Raw genomic sequence first — 26,499 nt, forward strand, 5'->3', positions numbered from 1 at the left:
GTGGTGGGGCTGCGGGAGGGGTGTGAGGGAGCGGGGTTTGCTTGGCGCTCTCGTCCGGGCCGGCTCTGCCGGCGCCTATGGCGGCGGCACGGAGCTGCAACGGGTACGCACGGCGGGAGGGACCGCCCTCCCCCACGCTGGGCACCGAGAAGCCGCGTGTGTCCGCCGGTAGCGGCGGCAGCGGGGACGGGTGGCGGGGCGAGCGGCCCCGCAGCGAGGAGGACAACGAGCTGAGCCTGCCCAGCCTGGCGGCCGCGTACACCACCATCCTGAGGGCGCTGGGCGAGGACCCCGAGCGGCAGGGGCTGCTGAAGACGCCCTGGAGGGCGGCCACCGCCATGCAGTTCTTCACCAAGGGCTACCAGGAGACCATCGCGGGTAGGCGGCCGCGCCGAGCCCGGAGGGGCACCTGGGGCGGGGGTTCACCTCGCCTTTCTTCCTCCTAGCCGTGCCAGTCAGGGCTGCGCTCAGTGGTGCTGTAATGCGGGGCTTGGGAAACGAGGGAGTTCCCCTCCGGTTCCCCTTCCGCTCCTTCTGGCGCTCGTAGGTGAGTTTCGGTCGGAGGATGAGGGACGTGAGCCCGGCGCTGCTTAACCCGGAGCCCAACTTGCTGCTTCGCTTTCCCTTTTCGTTTCCCCGAAGCCCTTCTGAGCGTAACTCGCTGAGCAATTCTTCCTGTTGCGATGTCACGTCCCAGACTCGCCGTGGGAGCGGCTGCTCTGTCTCTAGGAGCGAGCCTGGTGTTCAGCTTCACGTCGGTGCTGCGTTGTTCGGTCTCGCCGCACGCCGTGTTTGCGATGGATTCTCATCGAGGTCTCACACAACGACGCTTTGTCTGCTCAGAGTCACAGAATGGCTCGGGTCGGAAGGGATCTCAAGGATCACGAATCTCCAACCCCCCTCCTGCCACCCTGCTCCCCCGCACGGGGGCTGCACTTGTCTCCTTATTGCTCTGTAATACAGGAGGTCTCACGCCCAACCTGCCTGGTTCTAGCAGGGTTTTCTTCTTCTGAACACATTTCCATGCTGTGAGGTTGCTGTTTCTCAGCTCCTCTTTCAGTACTGTTGCAGCAATATTAATTAATTTACCCCGAACTTTTGCTCTGCTGGATAACGAGGGATGCTGGTTCATCTGTCCCAATCTCACACGTGTTTCTTAGAGCAGAGTGGTTCTGGGTACCCCCTCCTGAATGGCCATCCTTGGTGGCACTGGAACAGGTTGCCCAAGGAGGCTGTGGATGCCCCATCCCTGCAGGCATTCAAGGCCAGGCTGGATGTGGCTCTGGGCAGCCTGGGCCGCTGGTTGGTGACCTGCACATAGCAGGGGTTGGAACTGGATGAGCAGTGTGCTCCTTTGCAACCCAGGCCATTCTACGATGATTTTATACACTGTTTCTATCTGTTACTCTCACTGTTAGGTACTGTGCTCCTGGGCTGCTTTTTCTTTTCTACTTTTCTAGGAAATAAGAGGAAGCTGTGATGCAGGCGTCCTTTCCTGTGCTGGGTGGGTTGTCTCTTGTGCTTCTGGTCTTCCTGCTTTTAGTAGTGAAATGAAAGGGGGGGGGGGAAACTGTAGCTGAAGGACAGTTTGTTACCAGCCAGCAAAATGTCTGGTGGTTGGAGTTGTGAGTTGGTGTGGAGTTAAGTTCTGCATGGGAGGTCCTAAGTGCGTTGTGAAACACAGAGCTGAAAACCAAGCAGGCTGAAACAGGGAATGCAGTACAGCTACGGGTCTTGAAGTCAGCCTTCTGCTTGGGTAACCACCTTGGGTAGGGAGGGGCTGGGGAAAACAACTTTAATTTTACTTTTCCATATGGTACAGAAACACAAAATGATGTAATAAATGTATTTCCAAGCTGTGAAATCTAGGGGAGGCTGGACAGGGTGCAGTGAAAAGTATATCAGAGGTGTTTCTGACTCAGGCTTCTCCTACAATAAGCAAGAGCAGAGTTATGTGGCTGGTCAGAGCTCAGCTGCCTGCTGTTTGTAAATGAAAGGGCTCTCACTCTGATTTGAGTGTTTCTGAGTGCAGTTGATGTGCTGGAAGCTGTCGTACTTCTTTATCCTTCCATAAATAAAACTTGTGTTGTAGGGAGGATTACGTCTGAATTCTGCCCATTCTCTCCATTCAGGTTTCTGTGAGTAGCAGAGAAGCTGACATAGTTTCTGTTGCAGGTGTATTTCCTAGCTTGACAGTGCAGAGTAACAGTGTTCCTGCTTTACATCTATTCATCCTTATCTGTGTTCTGCAGCTGGTCAATATTGCATTTCAGAGCCATCAGTAGAGTTGATTTGCTGAATATCTAAAGCCAGCTTTCAGTCTTCTTTCTAGATGTGTTCTCCCCTTCATAGAATCATAGAATGGCCTGGGTTGAAAAGGACCATAATGATCATCTACTTTCAACCCCCTGCTATGTGCATTAATCCTGGCTGTTTCTAAAGGCCCCTGTCCTTAACTCTCACAAAATATATTCAAATTAATGAATTGATCTCATTTTATGGTGGAGATTATCAAACTTTTATTGGAGGAGCATGGATACCCCTGGGGATTTCAGGTAAAATCCATTTGGGGAGCAGATCTGAAGATGCTAGCAGTTTACTCTTGGGTTTGTGTATACAAATAGCCATTGCAGCTACCAAAAGTTTTACTTCTTCATTTCACTCGGTGCTTCTACATGACCACACAAGAACATATTTTCTTTCCTTGAGCCTGAGTCAGATTTATTGGCTTGTTCATTCTGGAAGCAGATGACGACAAAACTGAAACGTGTTCTTTTGATTAATCAAGGTAATCTGAGCTGTTAACAGCTGGCTGGCAGCCTTCAGCATCCTTATAGTTGTTCAGGCAATCTCCTATCAAACAGACAAAGGCAGAATTTGGGGAGATCTGTCCCTCCTTCAATAAGTGCTGTTCATTGGAGTATGAATGCTGCAAAGCATAAATGTGTGCATAAGGGCATCCTGGGCTGGTATGAAATGTGGATGTTGGTGGCCCTGCATGCCACAGGGAGGTTGGAGCTTCGTGATCCTTGAGGTCCCTTCCAACCCAAGCCGTTCTATGATACACAGTAAATGGGTGAATATACGGAAATCAAAACTGCAGACCAACTTGTAACTGAAGTCTTTGGTTACAATCTTGTGAGTTCCAGAAATGGCACACGTCAGAGATGCTCGCCTCAAAACAAAACGCTGTATAGAAGCTCCTGCTCCTTTACAACCCTGCAGGAAACATCAGACAAAGCTGAACAGGCTCCCTGCATCTGCAGTGGGAAGTTAACTTGTCTTCATTGTATGTAAGCACTTTAAGCTAAGAGGCATGTTTGGTAAATAGCTGCTGGTAGTTATGGTTGTCGTATAAGTAAAAGCTGAAAGACCTCTCCAGTTGGTGTGCAGCTTTCAATCAAGTTAGGAGGTTCAGCTGTCCTTCTGGTGTGTTGAACCTCATTAAAATCATAGAGTCAGAGGTTGGTTTGAGTTGCTGGAGACACAAACTGCTCCAACCCCAGCCCTGCTGTGGGCTGGGTGTTCCCCATTAACTTAATTTGGCTTTGTTGAACCTCATTAGATTCATGTGGGCCCATTTTCAAGCCTGTCCAGTCCCTCTGGATGGTGTCCTTTCCTTCTTTTGTATCATCTGCACCACTCAGCTTGGTGTCATCAGTAAATTTGCTGAGAGTGTCTTCAGTCCCATCATCTGTGTCATTGATAAAGGTGTTGAAGTGCCCCAGACCCAAGATCCTGGGGTACACCACTCATGATCAGCCTCTATCTGAATGTAAAACCCCTGGCCACAGCCCTATGGCTGCAATGATCCAAGCAATTCTTTACTCACCATATAGCCTACCCTTCCAATCCGTATCTCTCCAACTTAGAGATAAGATTACAATGTGGGACTGTATCAAACGCCTTGCAGAAGTCCAGGTAGATGACATCAGTTGTCCTTCCTTTGTCCATTGATGCCATCACTCCATCATTGAGCACTACCAGATGGGTCAGGTGAGGTCTAATACCAGTAGATTAACACCTGCTGAGCTGTGTGTGTCTGCATGGAAATAGGCAGTGCCTTAAACAAACAAGGCTGTTTGATCAGCAGCACTGCCCTTTGCTGAGAGCTGATGAGTTGCTTCAGTGGTTTGTTGCTGGAAGCGTAGCATTGCTGGTTCTCTTGCTTCTCACAGGTACAACAACCTAAAGTATGAACTTAAATATTGGCAGTATGGCTGTGGTTTGTTTCTTTGAACTGAAGGCTGGGGAGGAAGGGATTGTCCAGGGTGAGATGTTGGGATGCTTCTCAACCCCCAGCCCTGGTGCTGAGGGCAGTGAGAATTCTGTGCTCTGGGTCTTCTCAGGATGACCTCCCTGACCATTAGTAGTCAAGCAACACCAAACTTGATACACTTACAATTTTTCCCCAGAGTTTATTAACTATCCTAACCTCTTGGATCTTAATGCTATTGCAGAATTCTGATCTCTTCATGTTGCTTTTTCAAAGCGTTGTAACGTCGTCTGTGATCTTCGTTTGCTTCATTTTCAGAAAGAAGCGTGGATGGGAACCTCCAGCACCTTCTGTGAAATGAGGTGTTGAAATCCAGATGCGTATTAATGAGCCCTGATTTCCCTCTTTTTAATAAATATACTGGCAAAAAACAACTTCCAGACCTTATCTTAGCTTCATCTGAGAGTCTGCCATGACTCATATGAATAGACTTCATTCTATCTCTGCAGTGTGGAGAGCCTCTTTGTAAGAGGGTGAATGAATCCATAAAGTTGATGGCTAGAATTAGCGGAGCAGCCCTGATGCTTTTCCTCCTTATTTAATTTTTCGATGTGAGTTGTAAAAGAGCTGCACCAGATGTATAATTTCTGGCAGCTGAAGAATTAAGTTTTGCTTCTGAAAAGAACGTTCCTTTCTGAAGCAGAATGTCTGTTTCCAGTCCTCTGGTGTGACAGTGATGGAATCGGAAATGTTAGTCATAAACTTGTAAATCCTTTTTTCTGATGCTTTGCTTCCTTCCTGTTGGGAAGGTATGCGATGGCAAGGAAGCCACGTGGTGCTAATGCCTGTTTAATTATTCTCTGCAGCTTTGGAAACTCTTACTGCCAGCTAAAATAGCCTCATTACAGCTTGGGTTGAGTCTCTTCCTAGAGCTGTTCAAGACTTCTTAAAGCAGATGGTGATTCTGTTGGGAGTTGGCATATGCAGTCCACCCTCTGCCTTAGCAACCTGAAGTCATTAACTTTCTGCAGGAGTACAAACTCTCTTTATGTGAATGAGTTTTCTAGCCTGATTTTCCTCCTTTTATGCATAATAAATTCTTGGTACCTTTCAGGACTGAAAAGCTGCAATAATTCTCTTGTGTTTCTTGGCTGGAATGTTTTCTCTAGCTTCAATTCTTGCGTAGCATCGATGCATGAATACAAACAGTTAGTTTTGACTCTCAATCTTACCACTTAGCAACAACTGAAAGATTTTATAGCAATTTTCTTCTTGGCTTGCCTACCATGCCTTCATCTATTAGCTCAGGTCTTCTGCTCTGTCAATTCCATCTCTTCTCAGATTGAGAAGAAGTGCCCAATAAAGCCAGCCAAATGTACCTGCTGTTGTGCCTCAGCTGGTTCCATCTCAATGAACAGTTTATCTGTGGTCTCTGGGCTCTTTGGAGCATCCTCCACTTCTACCACGTGAGTGAGGGCAGTCTGGAGCCTTGCAGAGGGAGAACCTTGTGCTTATGGCTACCAGGATGGCTGAGCTCAAGGAGCTGGGTTGCTAAATCTGAGACTGACTCCATCCCTCTTACGGTGAGCAATCCTTTGCTTGGCTTCCTCCTTGGAGTGAAGCAACTCAGCTCAGAGTGAGAGCATCCTACAACCATCTCAGGCTCTTATCTGAAAGATCTAGGCAAGACCAGGCATCTGAAATACTGCAGTGCTGCTCTACACAGGGCTGTCATCCTCCATTCCCCTCACCTATGGAGCCAGCTGCTGGGTGGGCTCCATCTTCTTTGGTTGCCAGAGGTGTGTTTGCTTTCCCATGTCACATTAAAGCTATGCAAATAGTTTCTATAGCAACAGGTCTTTTTGCTGAGCTCTGACGCAAAGTCCTGAAAGGTCTTTCTCATTCTGTCTCTATCCGGTTATGATTTTTTTTTTTTTAATCAACTCTTGAGGAAGATAAAGGGGGAAATTAATTCTGATCTGTTTCGGGAGTTGCAGCAGGAATGGCTGTTTAGTCTTTAACAGCCCGATGAAGTTTCTATATCAGAACATGAGATCTGGGCTGGCGGATGTATCGACTGGAATAACTGTCCGTAACTCTGTGCTTGTTCTTGTTCACTTCCTTACAGCCGTGTATTTTTATCCAAACCTTTGCACTTCCTTAACGTGATGCACCTGGGCTTAAGCAACAAGTTCACTCAGCCTTTCTCGGGTGGCAGAGAATGAAAGTAGTGATGTTTGCAGGCTCCTTTGGTGCACTGACAGAGTTTGGTGGCAGCACTTGAGCACAGCTCTGACTAATAAAGGCAGGGTGAATTGAGGGAAAGTATCATGCCAAGGGGCCAAGAGACTGTGGATGGATGTGCCAGCCTCCTTGTAAGCAGAGGATGTGCAAATCCTGTCCTTTTCTTGATATGGAGGATAACAGGATGGCACTTGGACTGAGTTTTCCTTGTTGAATTAAGGCACAGCAGGATACAGTCCAGGATCTTGGCTCAGCTACCTTTACCTGACTCGTCTGATGCCACTCAAGGCTTGGATTCGAAAGGATGTGCGTGTATGGGAGCTGCTGAGACAGACACAGACTTTGAACTGTGCTTATTTTTCAGGAGAAGCAGCTTGTAAAGCGAGCAGGAAGGACTCAAGCAGGATAGGGGTGACAGGAGCTCTGCTCTTACAGCACAGTCGGGTACTGGCCTTCTGTCTCCCTGGTATTGCCTGGCACTGGTGAAGGCGTAGCAGAGGGGTTAACACGAAGCTTCTTCCTTCCTTTAGGAGTTCTGGCCCTCCTCCTCAAGGTGCTGGCTGTTCCAATTGACACAGTGTTCCAATTGACACAGCTTGCTGTGGGCACAGCTGGAGAAGTTTTGCAGCTGAGCAGCTCTCATCTGTCGCCTGGCTGCAACTTGCTAGTAATATTCAGAAGATCTTGTGCCAAATTGACAAGATCTGTATAAATGAGAAGTTTGAAATACCCTACAGCTCTGTGGTTATATTCTTGACACAAAGATCTACGTGCTTATTTGTTTCTAAAGCTTCCTTTGCTGCCCAAGCTGCCGTAACCTGACAGAAGATATGCAAAAGGGAGGGATGACCTTTGTGTACCTATTGAATTGCTTTGGCCATGGGGAGGGATGTATTTCTTTTCCTGAGGTTGCCTGTGTGACACTTGATGGGTCTCTTGGCTTTCTTTTCCCCTGCTCTACAATAGGGTAACAGCTGTCTCCATAAGACAACACAACTCTTCCTTCAACTCTTTACAAGGGTAGATAACAACAGGAGAAGGGGAAATGGTTTGAAGTTGAGGGAGGGCAGATTTCAGTTGGATGTCAGGGGGAAGTTGTTTGCTGTGAGAGTGGTGAGGTGCTGGAACAGCTGCCCAGAGAGGCTGTGGATGCCCCGTCCATCCCTGGAGGTGTTCAAGGCCAGGTTGGATGGGGCCCTGGGCAGCCTGGGCTGCTATGAGATGTGGAGGTTGGTGGCCCTGCCTGTGGTGGAGGGTTGGAGCTTCATGGTCCTTGAGGTTTCTCTCAACCCAAGCCATTCTGTGATTCTGATAACTGATCTTGGCCCCTTGGCTGAAGTCTCTAAGAATCCACATATATATATGAGTTTGTATATGCATACATTTATATGTGTGTGCATATTAATATGAGACTTCTCCGTGTTGAATTACCTTCTGCTGCGTGACACAATGCTGTCACACATTACGGTGGCTCTTAATGAGGATGTGAACGTTTCTGATTGTTCCTGAACATTCTGCTCCACAACTGTGCTGACGTAAATCCATATCTAACATCAGGCCCCGATGCGCTCCTGGCAGTGCTGGTGTGAGTGAGCCAAGCTGGTGGTCTAATAACAGCACCAGTTGCTCTGGTGATGCTTCTGAGATCTGTTTGGCTTTTGTTTTATCAGTGCTGGGCATAGCAGCAGGTTTTGTGAAACCACTGTTTGCCTTTCTGCTGTGGAAATGGCACATCTGTGGAGTGCGGGGTGAGTGCTGAGAACCCGAGTTACTGCTCTGGCTTCTCTTTGTTGTCCTCCAAGCCTGCTCTCTTCCAAATTCTGTCTCTTGTCTGGCTGCATTCATAGTCATACAACAGCATGATGCTTCCCATGTAATCAAAAACCTTTCCAACAGTGTCTGGTGTAAACTGGGCTGTAAAACTTGATGCATGAAATCACGTGCCTTTCTGGAATTTTTTCCTGGCCTCTTTCGTGCCCTCTGTCCCTGCTCAGAAACCTTCTGGGCTTCAGCCCTGCTGTTCTGCAGGTCACCAGCCCTTCTTGGGAAGGACGTGCGTAGCAGGCAGAACATCTTGCGCACAGTTTCCAGGGTTACCTGTGTAGTGCTGATAGCAAGCAGGAAATTAAAATGCTCTGTGATGATGATACGTATCGACAACAGATGGTGGCCGTTAGGTGTGCGTGCATGTCAGGGGAAGGCATAAAGGCATAAAACCAAACAGAGTGGCTCCTTGTTCCCTTATTGCCATGGTGGGTCTCACTCTGGTTCTTGGAAGATGACTCCAAGTGTGTGGCTTCAAGCTAACTTCTTTGCAGAGCTCCTTGTGCTGATTGTCAGCCCTTCCGTCCCTTCCCTCGCTCTGTTTTTCTCTCTGTTTTCTCTTCTATACAGCTATTGTCTCTTGTCTCCTAAAAGGCTCCCTTGCCTTGGAGCTGTTCTACTTTGAACCTCTCCAAACACGGTCTGGCTCACTGTAGCCTTTCTTTGTGGAGACCACAGTAATCTGCTGTAACCTGAGCTGAAGGATTCTGGGGGACTTTAACATTAGGGGGCTGCTAAATCTGAAGAAATCAACTGAGGATCTGTTGTGCTGAGCTCTGGGACTAGCAAAGTCTCATGCTACATGTTCCTTTCCTTACTGAGCCAACTCTTCCTCCTCGTGAGTTTCTCCATATTAATCCTGCATTAAATCTGAGATGCAGAAATCAGAAGGAGTGTACAACTGCATGCTAGCTCTCAGTGCAGAACAGCAAACATCCCCCTGATCTTTGGCTACAGATCTTTCTGATTGCTGCATATGCCTGAACAGCTGCTGGCTGGTGTGTTTCAGGGTGAAATGCAAAGGTTTGGGCATGGAGCATCCTGGAGGATAGCAGTGCTGGTGTTGAAGCTGCAGAAACCACCGTGATGGCTTAGCTTTTCTCAAACCTAAAGCTGAGCTTTGCTTGTGGTTTGTGCAAGCACAATGGAAGCCCGTGTAGAGGTGTGCTCTGCTCCTCATTGCTGGCTTGATGAGCTGTAGTTTTAATTGATATTAGATGCTAGAAGTTCCAGAAAGGCTGGATTTGTTCTAACCTGGGCACAAACTGTTATTCAAATAGAACACTATAGACTGACTTCTGAGATAGTGTGCATATAGTTGTGATTGAATCCAAACCGAAGTGTGCTGGTGATGCTACTCCTTGCTTCCCATAGCTTAGCCCTGAAATTTATACTTTTGAGCCACAAATCTGCTGAGATATTGGCTGGAAGGATCTTCCATGCTCATGCGTGTATTTTTCTTAATGCAAATGTTTAATTTCAGATGTTCTGAACGATGCCATCTTTGACGAAGACCACGATGAGATGGTAATTGTGAAGGACATAGACATGTTCTCATTGTGTGAGCATCACCTCGTTCCATTTGTTGGAAAGGTAACTCTTCCTCGTCAAGCAAACGTGGGAATACATGATAAAAGACACATGTAAAAGACTTTGTAGCTATAACTACAAAGCTTTTAAAGCTGTAAGTATTTACTGCTTACGGCTATGATTCTAAAAGTTAATCTCCAGAGAATACAAATAAGAAAGACCTCCTTAATGTGAGTTTTATTTGGATTTAAAGCTCTATGCTCAACCTTTCCTAGTCTAACTAATCTAATGGTTTCTGACATTTCACATTAAAGCTCTTCTTTGTGAAGCAGCAGCGAGCCTGGAGGGCAGACATCTTGATATTAAACCAGCTCACCCTGCACGCTGCCTCCGTCACGGATTTAGTTGCTGGCTCAGAGCTATCCAGTGCCTCTGTGGATGGAACAAACTTCTGACTAGCAGCCCTCTATTAAATGGGCTAGCAGGAGGCTGCGTGGCTTGGGACTCCCATGAACAGAGCTGGTGTTTCAAATGGTGGCACCAACAACTTAACGCTCCCCCCTGGTCCCCACCACCAACAAAACCAACTCAATGTCTGTTGAGTTGAATAGCTTGAATAGCTCAGTGTTGGTAATTCTGAAAACCTCAGCCTCTTTGCTCTTGTAAGAGCACAGAAGGATGTTATTCTGATCCATCTGTTCTCCATTGAGTGCTCACGAGACAGAGGAGCAAGTGCTGTTGTAATCTGTAAAATTTGATCAGTACCACAAAATGTTCCAAGTAAGCTGTCCCCCAAAAATGAAACAGACAGAAACCAACTGTTTATTGAGTCAACTCATTTTCCTCTGCTTTCTTCTCTTACTGTTAGCATTTTCTACCATAAAACAAAATAACTTCTGTTTCTGTGAAAGCTTTATATTTCGCCTGTTATTCTTGGTTACTGTGTGTTCACTTCATTACTTCTGTGGCAATACATTCATTCCTTTTACATCTAGCAGTTCAGCCTGTGTGCTTTGGAGAAATCTCACAAGCACTGAGTCGGTTCTGCTCATATACTGGTCTGCTAAATGCCTGGGTACACCTCTAAATATTCTCAGCCTAACCATTCTCCTGCTGGGTACAAACAGGCTGCTAATACCCATCAGCAGATCTTGTATTTGCAGCTCTATGTTGAATAAAATCCAGAAATTCACACACACACACACACACAAATTACTCTGTGGGGAACAAGATTCAGCATTAATTCTAAGTTCTGTCTCTTTATCTGAAATGTTTCGTGTCTTTTCAGGTGTCAGTGGGTTGATTACCCAACAGAAGTGATAGGAATGAGCGAGTTAGCCAGGTAATTAGGTGTGCTGTGGTGCCTCTACCTGCAGGTACAGCAAAACAGGACTCTGAGGTGGGGCCTCCAGGCAAAGCACTAAGGCAGAATCCTACTCTGATACTCCCCTGCCTTATCTTGGCTAATTTTTCAAGTCTCTGGTACAGTGACATAGATGCTGGTTTGTGATCTGTTACTAGTGTAAGCCCTCTTGATTTCAGCAGCCTTCTGTATAACAGGAAGCTGAATGCCATTCCTTCTCCCTTCGGATCTGAGCTCTTTTCTACTCCATAACTCATTTCAGCCTAGTTACATGTTCCTGATGAGTGTTCAGGCAATCCATGGTCAAGCAGGACAGAAGCTGGCTGATTCATACAGTGATCTATGGCACTACTGGTAGCACGTAGGTTGGCATTAAAACAATAATAGTAGAGAAACAACAGTAAGTGCAGCCTGGTTTTGGTGGCAAAGTACTTCTTGCCATCAGGTCCTTTACTGGAATTACAGTCCTTCTCTCTCCCTTTATCCACTTTGGGACTTGAAAGAAAAGCATGGCTATGTCAGATGGACGGTGCTATGCTGAGTGATATTAAGTACTGCTTTTTGTGCCTAAAGGCAGCAGTACTCTGTGGCATTCCTGAGACTTGGAACATAAGCTTTGACTCTTGGAGAGCTGTGATTTTCCTCTCCTGCCTCAGAACGCTCAACTTATCCTGCACCAGGGCACTGACCTCACAGGGCATTACAGCCTTTGATAGCTCCACTGCTTGTTTCTCCCACATGCTAAGATTTCTGGGCTGTCCACCCTACTGGGACATATGCACATCTCACTCTGTATGCATGAGTTTCATACACGTTTGGGAGTTTGGTTTTCATTCTGCTAATGGCTTGTTCTCCTCTGTCTAGGTACATATTGGCTATCTTCCTAACAAACAAGTACTTGGCCTCAGCAAGCTCGCTAGGTAAGTGTTAATGTAATGAAAGTGATGCTAATTTGTAAAAAGGATTCCAAGCTGTGCTAACTGTGTTAATCTTGCTAATCTTGTCCCCCCCTCTGAAGCTCAGCACACTTTGTGTCCTGGATTTGGATTTAGACCAATCCTCAGCATTACACGTTTGTGTGTGTGTGTGGGGAGAGGACAGATGAGTCTTAGAGCTCATCTGTGTTAATTAATGTAACAGTTGATTGGAATAGAGCCATAACACTTCTGCACGTCCATCCCCACCCAAAACATTGGTGTTGAAAGAGAACACAGAAGCAAGAAGAAGTGGAGAGTCTTGGCTGTGTCCTAAGGCAGATCAGCAGGCACAATGGGGATCTCTAGAAGCTGGAGATCTGCGTGTATATGGACTGATAAGAGCAGGGATCTCAAACTGCAAATGAACACACCATCTGGATCTGAATCCAAAGCTTTCATCTGATAAATCTGGCATTTCTTTCTCTCAAGGCCTGCCCAGAGAGTCCTGGGTTGGACTTCTTTGCTAAGGCTCTGCTTTAGAAAGAAAATAGTTAAGATACACTTGAGAAAACTACTTGTTATGTGAAATATTGTTTTCCTTGGCAAGTGCCCTGGGATCAGCTGTTGCTGAGTTGTGTTATAAGGTGACAATTTAATGGGGGATGGTAGATCCGTCATCTTGGGCACCTGAGTGGAAGGATGTCTTGCAGCAAGTGAACCTGAAAACACTGGAAAGTCCAGAAAAACCACGTAGAACACACTTATACTTCCCTGATACATCTGTTAATCTTTCTGTAGTTCCCATCACACTAAGGAGAATTAGCCTAGTAATTCTGCATGCCTGTGAGTTTTCTTAGTGGGTAAGAGATGTGCGGTGTGTGACACTGAAGTGCTTTGAAATCAGCCATCTCTGTTCTGTGCTCTGCTTGCACAGCAGTGAGTTTGGGCTGGAAGCAGGAGGGCCCTGGGAGGTCACGTTTTGAACCTCATATTACAGGGCAACCAGCTTCACATCTTCTAGCAGCGCTTGCAGGGCTGGAATTTGCTCTGATCAGAAGACTGATGCAGTTAAACACTTAAATTTTCGTGGCAGACATTTACTATGCCTGCACTTAGCTGCCTCTCGATATTGTAGGATGCGATTCTGCAATTACTTCTGAATTTGCTGGTTTAAAACTGTCTCAAATGGTCCTCAATGCAAGGGGCAACATGGTGCTAGAAGAGTCCAGTTTTTCCACTATTTATTCTCAGTATGAAATACGTTTGGATGTGTGCATGTCTTCCTGCACTGTTCTCTGAAGGTTAAATATTGCCCTTTTTTTTTATTTTATTCTTTCAAGTGAGGGTAAAACTTCCATATCCTACAATAATGAAAAGATTAGATTCTTGTATAACCAAATCTTCTCTATCCTTGCTTGCTTTTGTGTGCTCGCCATGAGGAGATCTGTAGGCCAAATAGTGCTTCCCTTTCTCGCCCTATATAATGCAACCAGTGTTCACACAAAGATTTGTGAGGCTGTTGGTACTGGAGACCTAATCTTTCATAATAGGATTAGTCTAATGTGGTGTGTTCCTGCCGTCGGGATGACCTGCATTCAGCAGACAAACACTTTTCCTTGGATTTTAAGCTCAGGTTTGATAACACCACCTCTGTTTTCACACAGACGTGCTTACAGGACTTCTCACACACAAAACAAACCCCAAGCATCAACTGTGTTTCTCAATTTCTAAATATTATGTTGCATTGTTCAGAATAGCTGTACCACGACTGTTTCATTTCTGGAGGGGACTTTCTGCATATAATTCCCTCTCCAAAGCAGCAGGCAAGTCTCATTGTCAGAAACGTTTCTTGTAAGCAATGCCTCAGGCTGCCAGCCAGGGTCTGCTTTTTGTCTGCTCTGACCAGATGGGTATTGAATCTTTCTGGAGCAACTTTTAACGTGGCCACTTGACGTGTAATTAAGCATTTGGTCTGCATGCATAAGGACTGCATGAATAACTCGTTGAGTCACAGAGCAGCCATGGATTTTTTTTTTTTTTTGAAAGATGTGGATTTCAGCATTGTGTTGATAGATGATCAAACCATCACTCGAATTGCTCTGCAGATGGCTTGCATTTGAAACCCTGTTAGAGATGAGCACCAAGGTGGTGGGCCCTGCACTGAAATGTGAAGAATGGGTGGAGAGTATCTATTTTATCATAGAATCATAAAATGGCTTGGGTTGGAAGGGACCTCAAGGATCATCAAGCTCCAACCCCCCTGCTGCAGGCAGGGCCACCAACCTCCACATCTAATAAAAACAATTATTTTTCCCATAGCTCTTAGTTAAATCTGGGGTTAAATGTAGGAATCTAGAACATCTCTTGCTTAAGGCCAGTTGCCTTCTGGGAATCCCAGCATCCAACCATCCTTAAAACAGCATTTGGTAGGCAGTCTGTTAACTCAAGGTTTAGCTTTCAGGGAGTCTTTGGCTGTGGATTCTCTTGCAAGTGTGTGATCCAGGTGGGTGGTAGAACAAATACTTCAAAAGCAACAACCAAAGCAAGGAAGCTCTAAGGAGAAGTGATAGGTTTGCCCCTAAAATGGTGGGGTAGCAGAGAAGGGGTACCTGCCACTAGAACCAGCAGTGTTGTAAGGGAATTCATTGAGCTGTGCCAACCAGGGGCTGAGCAGAAGCATTGCTGGATGGATTTCCAGGAAGAACTTTGATCAATACAGTGATCTGTTGGTAGTGGAAAGTTAATTGTGAAGATCAGACAATATGCAGAAAGGAATAACTAAAACAAATGGTCTTTTTCTCTTCTAGGATTGTGGAGATATACAGTAGAAGACTACAAGGTAAACAACTGGATCTTCTTTCTATTGCTTGTGCAGCCCTTTGCTGGCTAGCTTGGTGTACCAGTAATTATAGGTGGGCTACAGCTGTTCAGATTTTAGAGAGTGAAGAAAAAGAATGCGTTCTTGAAGAGGTGTTTCTAATCTGTCTCCTTACTTAGCCTCTGCATTTCCCCTGAGGGGTAAAATGTGCCTATGAAAATGAATGTAGGCAGGAACTGATTTGGGGGATAAATGTAAGATACAGCTGCAAGGAATAACTGGAGTTGCTGGATGCTGCTGGAGCTGTGCTCTCCTCCAGATAATTGGGCATGCCTTCAAGGAGTGCTGTCTGAAGAGATGAACTGAGAGCTGCCATATTAAGGAAGTTTGCTGCTCTGGAGAAGCAGAGGCAACTATAAGAGCTGCTTCAAGGCTTTGCATCAGGCTCAGCCTGCTCTCACTGTCCTGTGGTTGAATTTGGCCTGTTTGTGGCAACAGAAGTCTTATTGACCATTAGGTGTCAAACTGGTGAATAGCTGCAGGAAGTAAAGCTTTGGAGGACAAGAGCCTCCCTTAATTTGCTCTTTAATTAATTTATTTTTTTTTAAAGCTGTATATCCTTTTCTTAAAATAAAGGGAAATTGTGAGTGTAGGGAGTGGATAGTATAGCAGTAAAGTCAGTGAGTAAATATGTGAAAAAGTAAATAAAAGAACAGAGAAAAGCAAGAAAATCTAACTGTATAATTATATAAAAAATAAAGCCATAACTGCAAGTCACAGTAATACAAAGTCCTGCAAACACATAATGAAAAATGACTCCCAGTATAAGCAAGCAAATGAAAGATTCATTCCAAGGTACAAAATATAAGCTAGGGTTTGGTATTAATAAAATTCATTTGGAAAGAGCAGAGCTTGGACTAGGGACAGGGAGCAGAATCCTAGAATCATAGAATGGCCTGGGTTGCAAAGGAGCACACTGCTCATCCAGTTCCAACCCCCTGCTGTGTGCAGGTCACCAACCAGCAGCCCAGGCTGCCCAGAGCCACATCCAGCCTTGAATGCCTGCAGGGATGGGGCATCCACAGCCTCCTTGGGCAGAAGGGACGGGTGCTTGGAAGTGAGGATGCTTGTAGGGAATGATGATGCATTTAAGCTTGTCAGTTTTAACAGTGGTTCTGAACTCCCTGTTGTCCTTTCAGTCCAGGAACGCCTTACCAAACAAATTGCAATAGCCATCACAGAAGCCTTACAGCCTGCTGGAGTTGGAGTGGTGATCGAAGCTACGTGAGTTACTCCAAGCTGCTCTGCAGCAGTGTATGGGCTGGGTGTGATAACAGCTGTGTGCTGCAGTGTTGCTGGGTGTTGCTTCAGCTCTTCTAAGCTGTGTGACGCTTACAGGAGGTAGGCAGGACTGATCTTGGCCCATTCAGTGCAGAGGGTTGGAGCTGTTTGAAGTGTGGGCTTGCCTGAACCACTGCAGAAATATGACAACTGGGTCACCTGTCCCATTTGCACACGATCCCCAAGTACAGCAGAGCTCGAGTCTAGCAACAAGCCCGTCCTTGTGATGATCACATTGGAAAGGTGGGATTTTCCTAGGATTTGCAGAGAGAAGACAGCACTCAGAAGCTGAGAACTTGACATTCTTTGTCCCAGAGGACAGCTGATGTCCATTGGCCCTTCTAACAGTTTGCCATTCATGGAATCATAGAATGTCTTGGGTTGGAAGGGACCTCGAGGACCATGAATCTCCAACCCTCCACCACAGGCAGGGCCACCAACCTCCACATTTCAGAGCAGCCCAGGCTGCCCAGGGCCCCATCCAACCTGGCCTTGAACACCTCCAGGGATGGACGGGGCATCCACAGCCTCTCTGGGCAGCTGTTCCAGCACCTCACCACTCTCATAGCAAAGAACTTCCCCCTGACATCCAACCTCAATCTTTCCTCCCTCAACTAAAAGCCATTTCCCCTTGTCCTGCTATTATCTACCTTTTCAAAGAGTTGACTCCCTTTCTAGATGTGGAAGTTTTGTTTTGATTTTATTTTTCCACAGAATGTAACATGACCCTGTAAGAAACACTTGTCTTCATGGCACTTCTTATTTCTTCATAGTACATCTCATTTACTGACTTCCTCTCCTTTCTCCTAGGCATATGTGTATGGTAATGCGTGGGGTACAGAAAATGAACAGTAAAACTGTAACCAGCACAATGTTGGGGGTATTCCGGGAAGACCCAAAGACCCGTGAAGAGTTCTTGACACTCATCAGGAGCTGAAACTGTTATTCTCTAAATGCACTCTGGAGGTCGTTCTGTCCAGTGTCGCCGTCTGTTCTTACTTGTTCCTACGTCACACTCTTAAATTAAATCGTCGTGAGTTGTTGTCATAGTCTTTGTTCAGTAAAAGACTTGTGATGGCAAATGAAAAATGTAATGATGAGGTTGGCTGCTCCTGGATCTCCAATTGTGCTGATATTGCAGAACTACAGGCTATCAACAGGGGGTTGAATATGGTTCTTTACACCTACCGTGCAGAGTATGCTGCTGTGAGGGGGAAAGCATGCTTTGGGAATGAAATGGATATTTATGAAATAATAATGTTAGTGGAATAAACGTGGTGCAGCACAGGAAGCAAACGGCTGTGGATCCTCGTAGGACCACTTAATGCTGCCAATACTGTACCTTTGGTGAGGAAGATGGTTCTGAATTGTCTCTGGGTGCACATTATTACAAGTCCTGCAGTGGTTTTTTCAGTGTCTGGATATGTCTGTTATACCTCTTTGAGATGTTACCTCTGGTGGTGTTTTATATTCTTGCTAGTATTAACTCTATTTGTCCTACTTGAGAATTTAAAACACGTTTTTCCTAACCTCTTAACATGCAGGGAATTGACTTCTAAGAAATGATTTGGAACGCAATTTTATCTCAATATATAAAGGGTTTTATGCACCTTTCTCTCTGTGCCTCAGGATGTCTCACCACTTTAACTGTCAGTTTGTTACTATTTTTAAGCAAACTCTCATGGGGTTTTGGGAGGAAGACCCAGAATTTGTCTGCAAAGAGCTAAGATATCCAAAGAGGTATTTTTTCCTAGCTTTAAGTTTTCCCCCTTGGATTTCCATCAGTTAGACTGAGAAGCTAGATCTGGTTTGATCTCAACATGAGAATTTCTCTCCAAGGTTTGCATCATGAACGTTGGACCAAAGGTGAGCACTGAAATCCTGAGCAGATCACGTAGTGTTTCTGCCTGATGGCAGTTCATTCCGGGGCAAAGCAACCTGAAATTACAGCTTATTTCATAAGAGCAATTGAGAAAAGCATTTCCAGGGGGCGTCAAAATGAATTAAACTGCAGTTTTCTGTCTATGTGGCAAGCTCTGTATGTGGCAGCATCGGTACAAAAAGTTTCAGGCAGCTGGACTGGGTTGAACTTCTTATACTCTGTTACAATTTTAATGGGAGTTGTGTAACTCATAATTGGGAAAACATGATGTGCAAATGAAAACCACCCTCCTTAAACTAAGGACAGGAGACAAAATAAAGACAATGCCAGCTGTGGTGTGGGATGCCTGCAGTGCAGGTCCCCATAGTCACCCTGGCTTTGCTGAATATGAATCCCAAGATGTTCAGCTAACCTGAACTGTAGTTCCTGGTTGGCAAGTTAGACCTGTTAGGTGCTACAGAACTGTCTGCTATCATGAACAAGCTGTGCTGCACACTTACAAAATATACTAATTCTATGGCTTCAGTTCTCCTTATTGACAGACAGCAGATCCTGCCACTCTCAAGTTCAGCGTTGGTTTCACACATCCAGATGAAAAGCCTTAAGTCTTTCTTGCTTGAAGTTCCATGTAAAACTCTCTCCTTTTTAGGTTGGAAGGAGAACTTGGGGACCAAAGAGGTGCACAAAAATCTATTTGTTTCTCTCTGCTTGCTTTAGTTGTTTGAAGTTAAGGCTTTGTAAAACACAATCTTACTCCTGAGGTAGTGGAATGGTTGTGTTTTAACCACTTATCTCTATTCAGGATAAAGTTCATATTTCACCACTGCTGTTTTTTATTTCCATGTGACCTGTAGTCTTTAAAACATACCTCTATACTTGTGGCCTTGGATTTTGTTCCCCTATTTGTTGTAAGACTTTTTTTTGGAACATGTCAAATACATCAGCTTTAATGACAACCAGTGTGTATATACATGTAATACCTACAGCCTGCCGTTGTACCACATCAGTGTCCGTTGTCTCAAAAACATTCATTGTTTCAAAAACATTAAAGCACAGTATTATCCTTTGGAGTGGTAGCATCCTTGGTGACTGGCAGGTGATGGCATCACAGGCTGAGGTGGGTGGTGGTGTCATAAAGTCATCACCAAGGTTGGAAAGACCTCCCAAGATCATCCAGTCCAACTGTCCACCTACCACCAGTATTTCCCTGTAGTTTCAGTGCTTGCAAGTGCTCCAGCCTCCTAACAATGATGTTCAGTTTCTCTTCTGAAGTAAATTTCTGTGTGTTGACAGAGCAACAGAAAAAAAAACAGCAACTCCAAAATCATCTTCCTTCAAGCTCAGTGCAACCTTCCTCATTCTGCTCTTCAGTATCAGAGGATTCAGCTACAGGAAGAGGGGAAGCAGTGGCTGCTCTGGAGGATGTTGTGTGCACTGGGCTTCATGTGGGCATAGAGTCCTTTTGAGGACTGAAGCCCTGTTGAAGGCATTGTTGGAGTCTCTCCATAGACTCTGTCCTTGACTCGCCCAGCTGGAGCTGAGCATTTTGGGCTTGAAACTCGATGATCATTGCGGTCCTTTTCCAACCCAGGCCATTCTATGATCTGATGGGGAGGATGCAGTAGTGAGTTCTGCTGCCCCATAGCCAGTGAAATGAGCAAGAGCTACCAGGGATGAGCATTTTAAATGTTCCTGTTTGCCCAAATGAATATATCCTAACAGCAGAAAGGATGCAGGTGTGATCAAATCTTGAGGATGGAGTCTTGTGCTTTATCTTGGCTGAGTCAGCCCAGTGTGTACCATGTAAGCAGCGAGCTCAGCTGGTGCCAGCAGCTGCTCCTGCAGGATAGGAAGGCTGTGCTAAAGGAACTGGCTCTGGTGTCCTCATGGGATGCAGCTACCTCTGAAATTCAGGGATGAATCCTTGAAAATAATAAAAAAAAACTTGCAAGAACCAAGAGACTGGAAGGGATGGTAAGCCTAGATGAGCAAATGGGAGGAAGAAGAAGGAATCAAATGCTTTTAAGGAAGTCACCATCACTTTATGAATCTCTCATCTACATCTCTGTGTCAAAGCACGGGGTCAAACAGATGAGGGTGAGAAAAGGCACTCAGAAATTCTGGGGCTACAGGCGATGGGGGATCTACTGGGTGCAGCCAGCTTGGTGGGTGAGCTTTGTGGTGGCCACAAACAGAGGAGTGATGAATGGGAAGGCCCTCCAGCCTCGTGTGTTTCTTCTGAGGAGCCTGTCCTGTTTGGAAATGGCTCTCATGGGAAGCCTCAGAGCATTTTTAAGAATTGCCTTTGTTGTGAAGTGGAGTTTCTGTTCTCGTTGTGGTTGCGTGTTGAAGCTGGTGGTTATGGTGGGAAACAGTCTTTTGGGCAAAGCAGATGCTTCTGCAAGAGATTTTCTATGCCCTGCCTTGAAAACAAAGCAAAACAGAAACAAACCCAACAGTGTGGGATTTGAAAGGAACCTCCCTGGTTTTGTAATCATGTGAAATTCTGTTTTCATTGAGGTGAAACAAATTGCTTGAAAGTCTACGGCTCAGAGCCCAGAGGAGAGAGCTGTGGTGGGGTCACCATCCCTGGAGGTGCTCAGTGAGCGTGGAGATGTGGCACTGAGGGACGTGGGCAATGGGGATGGGTTGGGAATGGGGATCTTAGAGGTCATTTCCAAGCTGAATGATCCTGGTGGCTTTACGTAGCCATCACAATCTTCCAGCAGCTCGTAGTTTCTTAATGAGCTTGGCTTGCTCATTTACACAGCTTCTGCTTTCTGCCCCTGCTGTCTCTGTGTGGTTATCAGCGTTGGGAAAGACACTGCCGTCAGCTCTGCCCTTTGAGCTTTGGCTAAACCCTTCTGCTGAACTCTTGGAAATAACCTTGCTGCAAAGCCTGCCTTCCAGTTGTATTTAAAGCTGCGGTCACGGTTTGGTAGTTGAGAGGATATGAAACATTAAAGTTCTTTTTAATAAGTTTTGGGCCGTGCTGGTAACAGGGACATCAGTTAAATCAGCATGCACAACATCATAGCCAAATTTTGCTGTAATAACCCCAAGGATATCAAGGTTTGGTGGGCTTTTTTGATCAGCTTTATGCTGTGATTTTGATGTTGGGATATTTCAGAGGAGGCTTTACCTTTCCATTTGCATTATGATCTGATGGCAACAGTGGAGCAAAAGCTAAAGATCTGTCATAAGAGCGGTTGGATTATACAGGTCCATTTAAATAAGGGCAGTGAGGCACTGCACAGCCTGCCCAGAAAGGTGGTGGTGCCCCAACCCTGCAGACACCTGAGGTCAGGAGATGGGCTGTGAGCACTGATGGAGCTGTGGGTGTCCCTGTGCATTGCGGGGAGTGGGACCTGATGGCCTTGAAGGGTCCTTTCCAACTCAAACCATTCTGTGCTTCTGTGATCCACCAAACTATTTTAAAGGTGCTCGGGCAAACCAGAGTGTAGGAGGCAGGGTTCATCCTTTAGCCATAAATATTGCAGGTCTGGGGGTCTGTGGAGAAGTTAATTATTGGGAGGCAAAAAAAAACTTCAGCCCAAACATCTGCCCCATTGGTGTCACCTTTATAACACACCTGTGGGATGCGTTTGCTTTTCAAGTCACGTAAGGTTACAGCTTAGAGCTGTGTTAATGCTTTCCATTGGGACCTGAATTCAGAAGCCTGGGGGGGGGGGGGTCAGCCCAGGGCTGTGCACATCTGGCTGGGTCCTCCTTCCCATCACTGCTCACAAGGGAGGTGAGCTGGATGGAGGGAGGTGTTAGCATACGGGGATGGCAGGGATGGAGGAAGGAAAGAAAGGAGGACAGGAAAGGCTGTTGCAATAAAGGAAAATGAGTCGGGCCGTGGACACCCTGTCCCCTCAGCTTGGCGATGCTCAGGCTGCTGCTGCAGCCCTGGTCACACATCAACACCCTGAGATGCAGAAATAGGGCTGGGAGGAGCAGGCTCGGCAGCAGCACAGTCTGTGGCTCCCTCTGCTGAGCCCAGCCCCATCTCCATGAGCTGCAGGCCTCCAGAACAGCCGTATTTTCTGTACAGAAGTGGGAACTGTGGCTGAGCTGGTGATGCGCCCCCAGCTGAGCAGGGGCAGAACTGTGGGCATCTCCTGCTGCATGCCACCAGGACCCTGCCCCCAAACTGCACAGAGATGGGGGCTGCTGATACAAACAGACATTAGCATCCACCCGGGCACCTTGCTGGGGTGTGCAGGGCAGCCTTATCTTAACAAGGCTGCAAACGCTGCCGGTGTGGAGACGCAGAGATTTATGGCACCCATTCAGGCTGGCATATGGCAGGTAGTCCTTATCTATCTGCCTTTCCCTGTGGCATTCAGAGGCCAATAAAAGGCTGTTCCTGGCCTGCCAGCACCCCAAGGCATGGGGCATCTGAGGGCAGACCCGCTGTTCCCCCACTCTGCTTCCACCTCCCAAAGATGCCAGCGCCCGCCTTGTGTTACAGAGCTATTTGCAGCTCCCTTTGCTGGTGGGCAGGCAAAGAAAAATAGCTTGGAGACTGCTGAGCCCAGCAGTGAGGTCACCCCTGGTGCTGCCAAAAAGCCCTGCAGAGCCACAGCCGCTTCTGCAGCCCCACGTTGGGTGCTCCATCTCCTTTGGGACTTGGCATTGCTCCTAAGGGCATGGCTCTCCATTAGGAGGAGGGGACGAAGGCTGTGATGTCATGTCCCTGCTGCCAGCCCTGTGCTGGTGTTAATTATTTCCTCTAACTCAAGGATCTCACCTGGAAAAGCCCTCTTTACCCATATTAAACTTCCAAGCAATGGGAAATCCCTGCCTGGTGCTGGCAAGGGGTTGTAGTCTTGTTGTTAAATAGGAATTCTTTGCACCTGCATGGAGATTTTGTGTTTAGAACACAGAAGGACAGGAGCAGGGGGTTGGAATTAGATGGTCCCTCCAACCTCAACCATTTTCTGGTCTGCAATTCACTTTGAGCAGCTGGGCATGGGCTGCTCGGGCAAACCAGAGTGTAGGAGCATGGCACCAGGGCTGGAACATGGCACAACCCCAGATCTCAGATCCTCGGTTGCTGGGGGGGCTGATCCACGTCACCATCTCCCAGCAGCATGGAAATAGTTCTTTGCTTTTCCTTTTTTAAGCCTCTTTCCAGTGAGCCCATCAGCAGGACCTGCAGACGTTTCCTAACCGCACGGCTGCTGCAGACTTCCCCTGGAGCCCTTTCAGCCTTTCCAGCTCCAATTTTCCATCCGAGGGCTTTTTTTTTTTTTTCCCCCTTCTTTTTCTTTCCCTTTTCATTTGGTAGTAGCACAACAAACACATGCTTTGAAATCCAGACTGCAGACGCGCGTATGTGGAAAGTCAAACTGTTTATGGAAGGAAAAAGCATCTCGCTGGGTTTTTAGGTAATGCTTTTCTTAGCACAATGCAGTGTGGTTGGTAACCTGTGTGCAGCCAGCCCAAGCTCTGGGCAGGGTAATTTGGGTGGGATAGAGCAATGTGATGAGTCCTTCCCTCCAGGGCTGGCCCTTCCTGCACTGCCCAGGAGCAGCTTGAAATAGCAGGAGCCTCACTGAGGTTGCACTCAATGCTGTTGTCTGTCATTGAAGCCACAGCTCAGCTGGAGTTGGAGCTGATGAGGGACGTGGATGTGCACATTGGGATGCACTCGTGGGGGCTGTAGGAGCCATTGTGAGGTCACTCTCGATAGTCCTGGGGAGGCTGTGGTGATCAGGGATGTTTCTGAGGGTGGGAAGAGAGCAAAGGGGACTCCTTCAGAAAGGTGTTGGGGGAGCCGATCCTGGCACCATCTCCAGACTCCTGAAGGACGTGTCAGTCATGGGGAGCAGTCAGGTGGATTCACCAGGGGGATTCATGGCATCATCCAGCTTAGAAAAGACCACTAAGATCCCCAGGCCCAACCTTGTCCACTGCCCATGTTCCTCAGTGCCACATCTCCACCACCAGGGATGGTGCTGTTGCCATCCTCAGGGACTTCACTGGGTTGTAGGGATGGGCCAAAAGGACATCGTGCAGCTCAGCAGGGCCACAGCAAGGCCCTATGGAAATACTGGGGCCAATGGCCTGGCAAGCAGAAGGAGCTGGGAGTTCTGGGGTTGCTCGGCCTTGAGATGTTGAAGCCCAGGAGGAGCTCAGTGCTGTGTGTAAATCCCCAACGATGGGGATAAAAATGGCAGAGCCAGGCCCTTCTCAGAAGCCGAAGTCAAAGAAATTCCATGTAAATGCCAGAAATTGCTTTTTTTCTCTTCACTGTAAGGGCTGTCTAAGCCTGGAAAAGGTCATGCGTTGTGCTGTCCCAAAGCCAAGCGGACAAGGACGGCCCTGAGCACCCACCATGGCTTGGGGGACGGCCTGCTCTGAGCTGCGCCTCTTACAGCCCTGCTAATATCAGCTTAGTGCTAAAACAAGAGCTGTGGCTTCTTCCCTTCCTTGGTGCTGCCCAGAACACAGCTGTGGCATCACACAGCTCTTGTAGAAGCCAAGAAAGCTGAGAAAAGACAGAAAAAAACAAAACAGGAGTTGTGGCCCTGGTATCCATCTGACAGATGAAGGCTGTGGAGGGAAGGCCGGTGATTTGTATCTACCCAACTCCTACAGTGGGACCTATGGAAGGAAAATACAACCGCCCTGTGGAGCTGAGCACTCTTCCCTCCCATCCCTCAGCCCGCCATTTACTTGCTGCTTTCCTTTTGGCTCCCAGCCACCCTGCCTTAAAGAGGGTAAATGAAGAGGCGGCACACCCCAGTGTTACAAAACCTTGTATTAATCATCTCCCTTCACTTTCAATATAACGTCGATATGAAATATAGCCATGACTCCTAGTTACATGGGAGCAAATGAGTAATAAATACATTGGAGCAAGTTGAAATCACGAAGGTGTTTCACTGGTAACAACATTTGAAAACTGTACACTTGCAAAGACCAGCATCTCCAAACATTAGTATTTCTGTATATCGGGAAGCTTTTACATGTAACAAACATGCTATTTCCATATATGACAAAATTTAAAAAATAGGCATTGCTTGGCAACATGAACTAGGCAAAAATATTTCTTTGTGCACTAATTTTGTACAGAAAAAACAGGACTAAAGGCATGCATGTACAATAAAGGGCTGCCCGGGAACGGCATGCAACAGAAGAGAGGTCAAAGCTCTTGGAAGTCAGCTTACAATAGGCATAAATACAGAGGGTTATATATTAATAAGGGAGGAAGTATTCTGTTTAACATTATTAACATTCCTGTTTGGGTTTGGTTGCCTTTTTTTTTTTTTTTTTCCTTTTTTTTCTTTTTTTTTTTTCTTTTTTTCTTTTTTTTTCTTCCTATTCCTCCCAGAGGAATACACATTCACCTTTAAGTAAAGATAAAGGAATACAAAAAATAAAACTCACTTTTGCAAACTCTTGATGACTCGTATAAAATCAACTTTTAGTGTTCTCGTAGCTTTGTGTGTGCAAAATTAGACGTCTGCAGGACCTACTTTCCATCAGGCACATCAAAAAAAAAAAAAATAATAATAAAATAAAAAAAATAACACAAAAACCCACCCACGGAGGAAGGTGACACCACAAATTCCTCAACGCCGAGTGCTGACCGGACCCTGCGATGCGGGATCACAGCGTGCTGGGGGCACCGTGATGACCCCCCCCTCCCCAACATTAGACTTCACGATGAGTTGAGAAGCGTTGGGTTGCCCCTCTCCTGGCTCAGCAAAGGGTTCATCCCCAGCGGGACGGCGACACCTCAAAAGAAATGGGGTTATCCTCAGCGTCGCGGCCCTATAGGGCTGCCCCAGCGGGGCTGTGGGTACAGGGTGTGGGGCAGCAGCACCAGGAGCTGCCGGGGCTGCGGGCGTAGGGAACAGTTGCACTTTTTTTTTTTGGGGGGGGGAGGGAGGGGTGGGAGGTGGGGGGGGATGGGAAGGAAATGGGTGAATACAAAAAAGAAAGGCACTGCCGCGTTATTACTAAATATTTGACTTCACAGCCTTATTCATGCAACCGTTTTTGTTTTTTGGGTTTTTTTTTTTTTTCCTTTTTTTTTTTTTTTTTCTTTTTATTTTATCTATCTGTCTATCTATTTATTTATTTATTTATCTTTGCACGTGTTGTGTCTTCTTATAAATACTAGGATTCGATTCGTTTCTTTGAACGGAGCTCTGCTGTTACCTGCACTCAGCGCAGGGCTCCGACAGAGCCAGGAGGGACTTCCAAAATGGAAACTTGAAGCCACTTTTCCTTACTTAAAAAAAAAAAAAAAAAAACAACACAAGAAACAGCAAACACAACGGAAGAGCCGTTAACCCATACACTGCCAATGGAAAATAAGCTTTGAGAAAAAGAGAAAAAAAAACA

General features: G+C 46.4%; 1 protein-coding gene across 1 annotated transcript; it reads left to right on the forward strand.

The window, feature by feature from the left end:
* Positions 1-25,098, forward strand: GCH1 (GTP cyclohydrolase 1). The gene is made up of 6 exons (XM_031605430.2): positions 1-378; positions 9,768-9,877; positions 12,042-12,097; positions 14,902-14,933; positions 16,112-16,196; positions 17,064-25,098. Exons 1-6 carry the CDS (start codon positions 78-80, stop codon positions 17,188-17,190), a joined length of 711 nt encoding a protein of 236 aa, XP_031461290.1. The 5' UTR covers positions 1-77; the 3' UTR covers positions 17,191-25,098.
* Positions 25,099-26,499: the final 1,401 nt, after the last annotated feature.

This window comes from Phasianus colchicus, chromosome 5, assembly GCF_987193195.1.
Source record: "Phasianus colchicus chromosome 5, bPhaCol1.hap1.1, whole genome shotgun sequence".
Classification (NCBI taxonomy): Eukaryota; Metazoa; Chordata; class Aves; order Galliformes; family Phasianidae; genus Phasianus; species Phasianus colchicus.

Excerpts from the sequence above, each read along its gene's own strand:
- GCH1 (XM_031605430.2), top strand. The coding sequence starts at position 78 with ATGGCGGCGGCACGGAGCTGCAACGGGTACGCACGGCGGGAGGGACCG. Across the intron at positions 9,878-12,041 it reads TCGTTCCATTTGTTGGAAAG|GTACATATTGGCTATCTTCC; the intron begins GTAACTCTTCCT and ends TCCTCTGTCTAG. Across the intron at positions 12,098-14,901 it reads GGCCTCAGCAAGCTCGCTAG|GATTGTGGAGATATACAGTA; the intron begins GTAAGTGTTAAT and ends TTTCTCTTCTAG.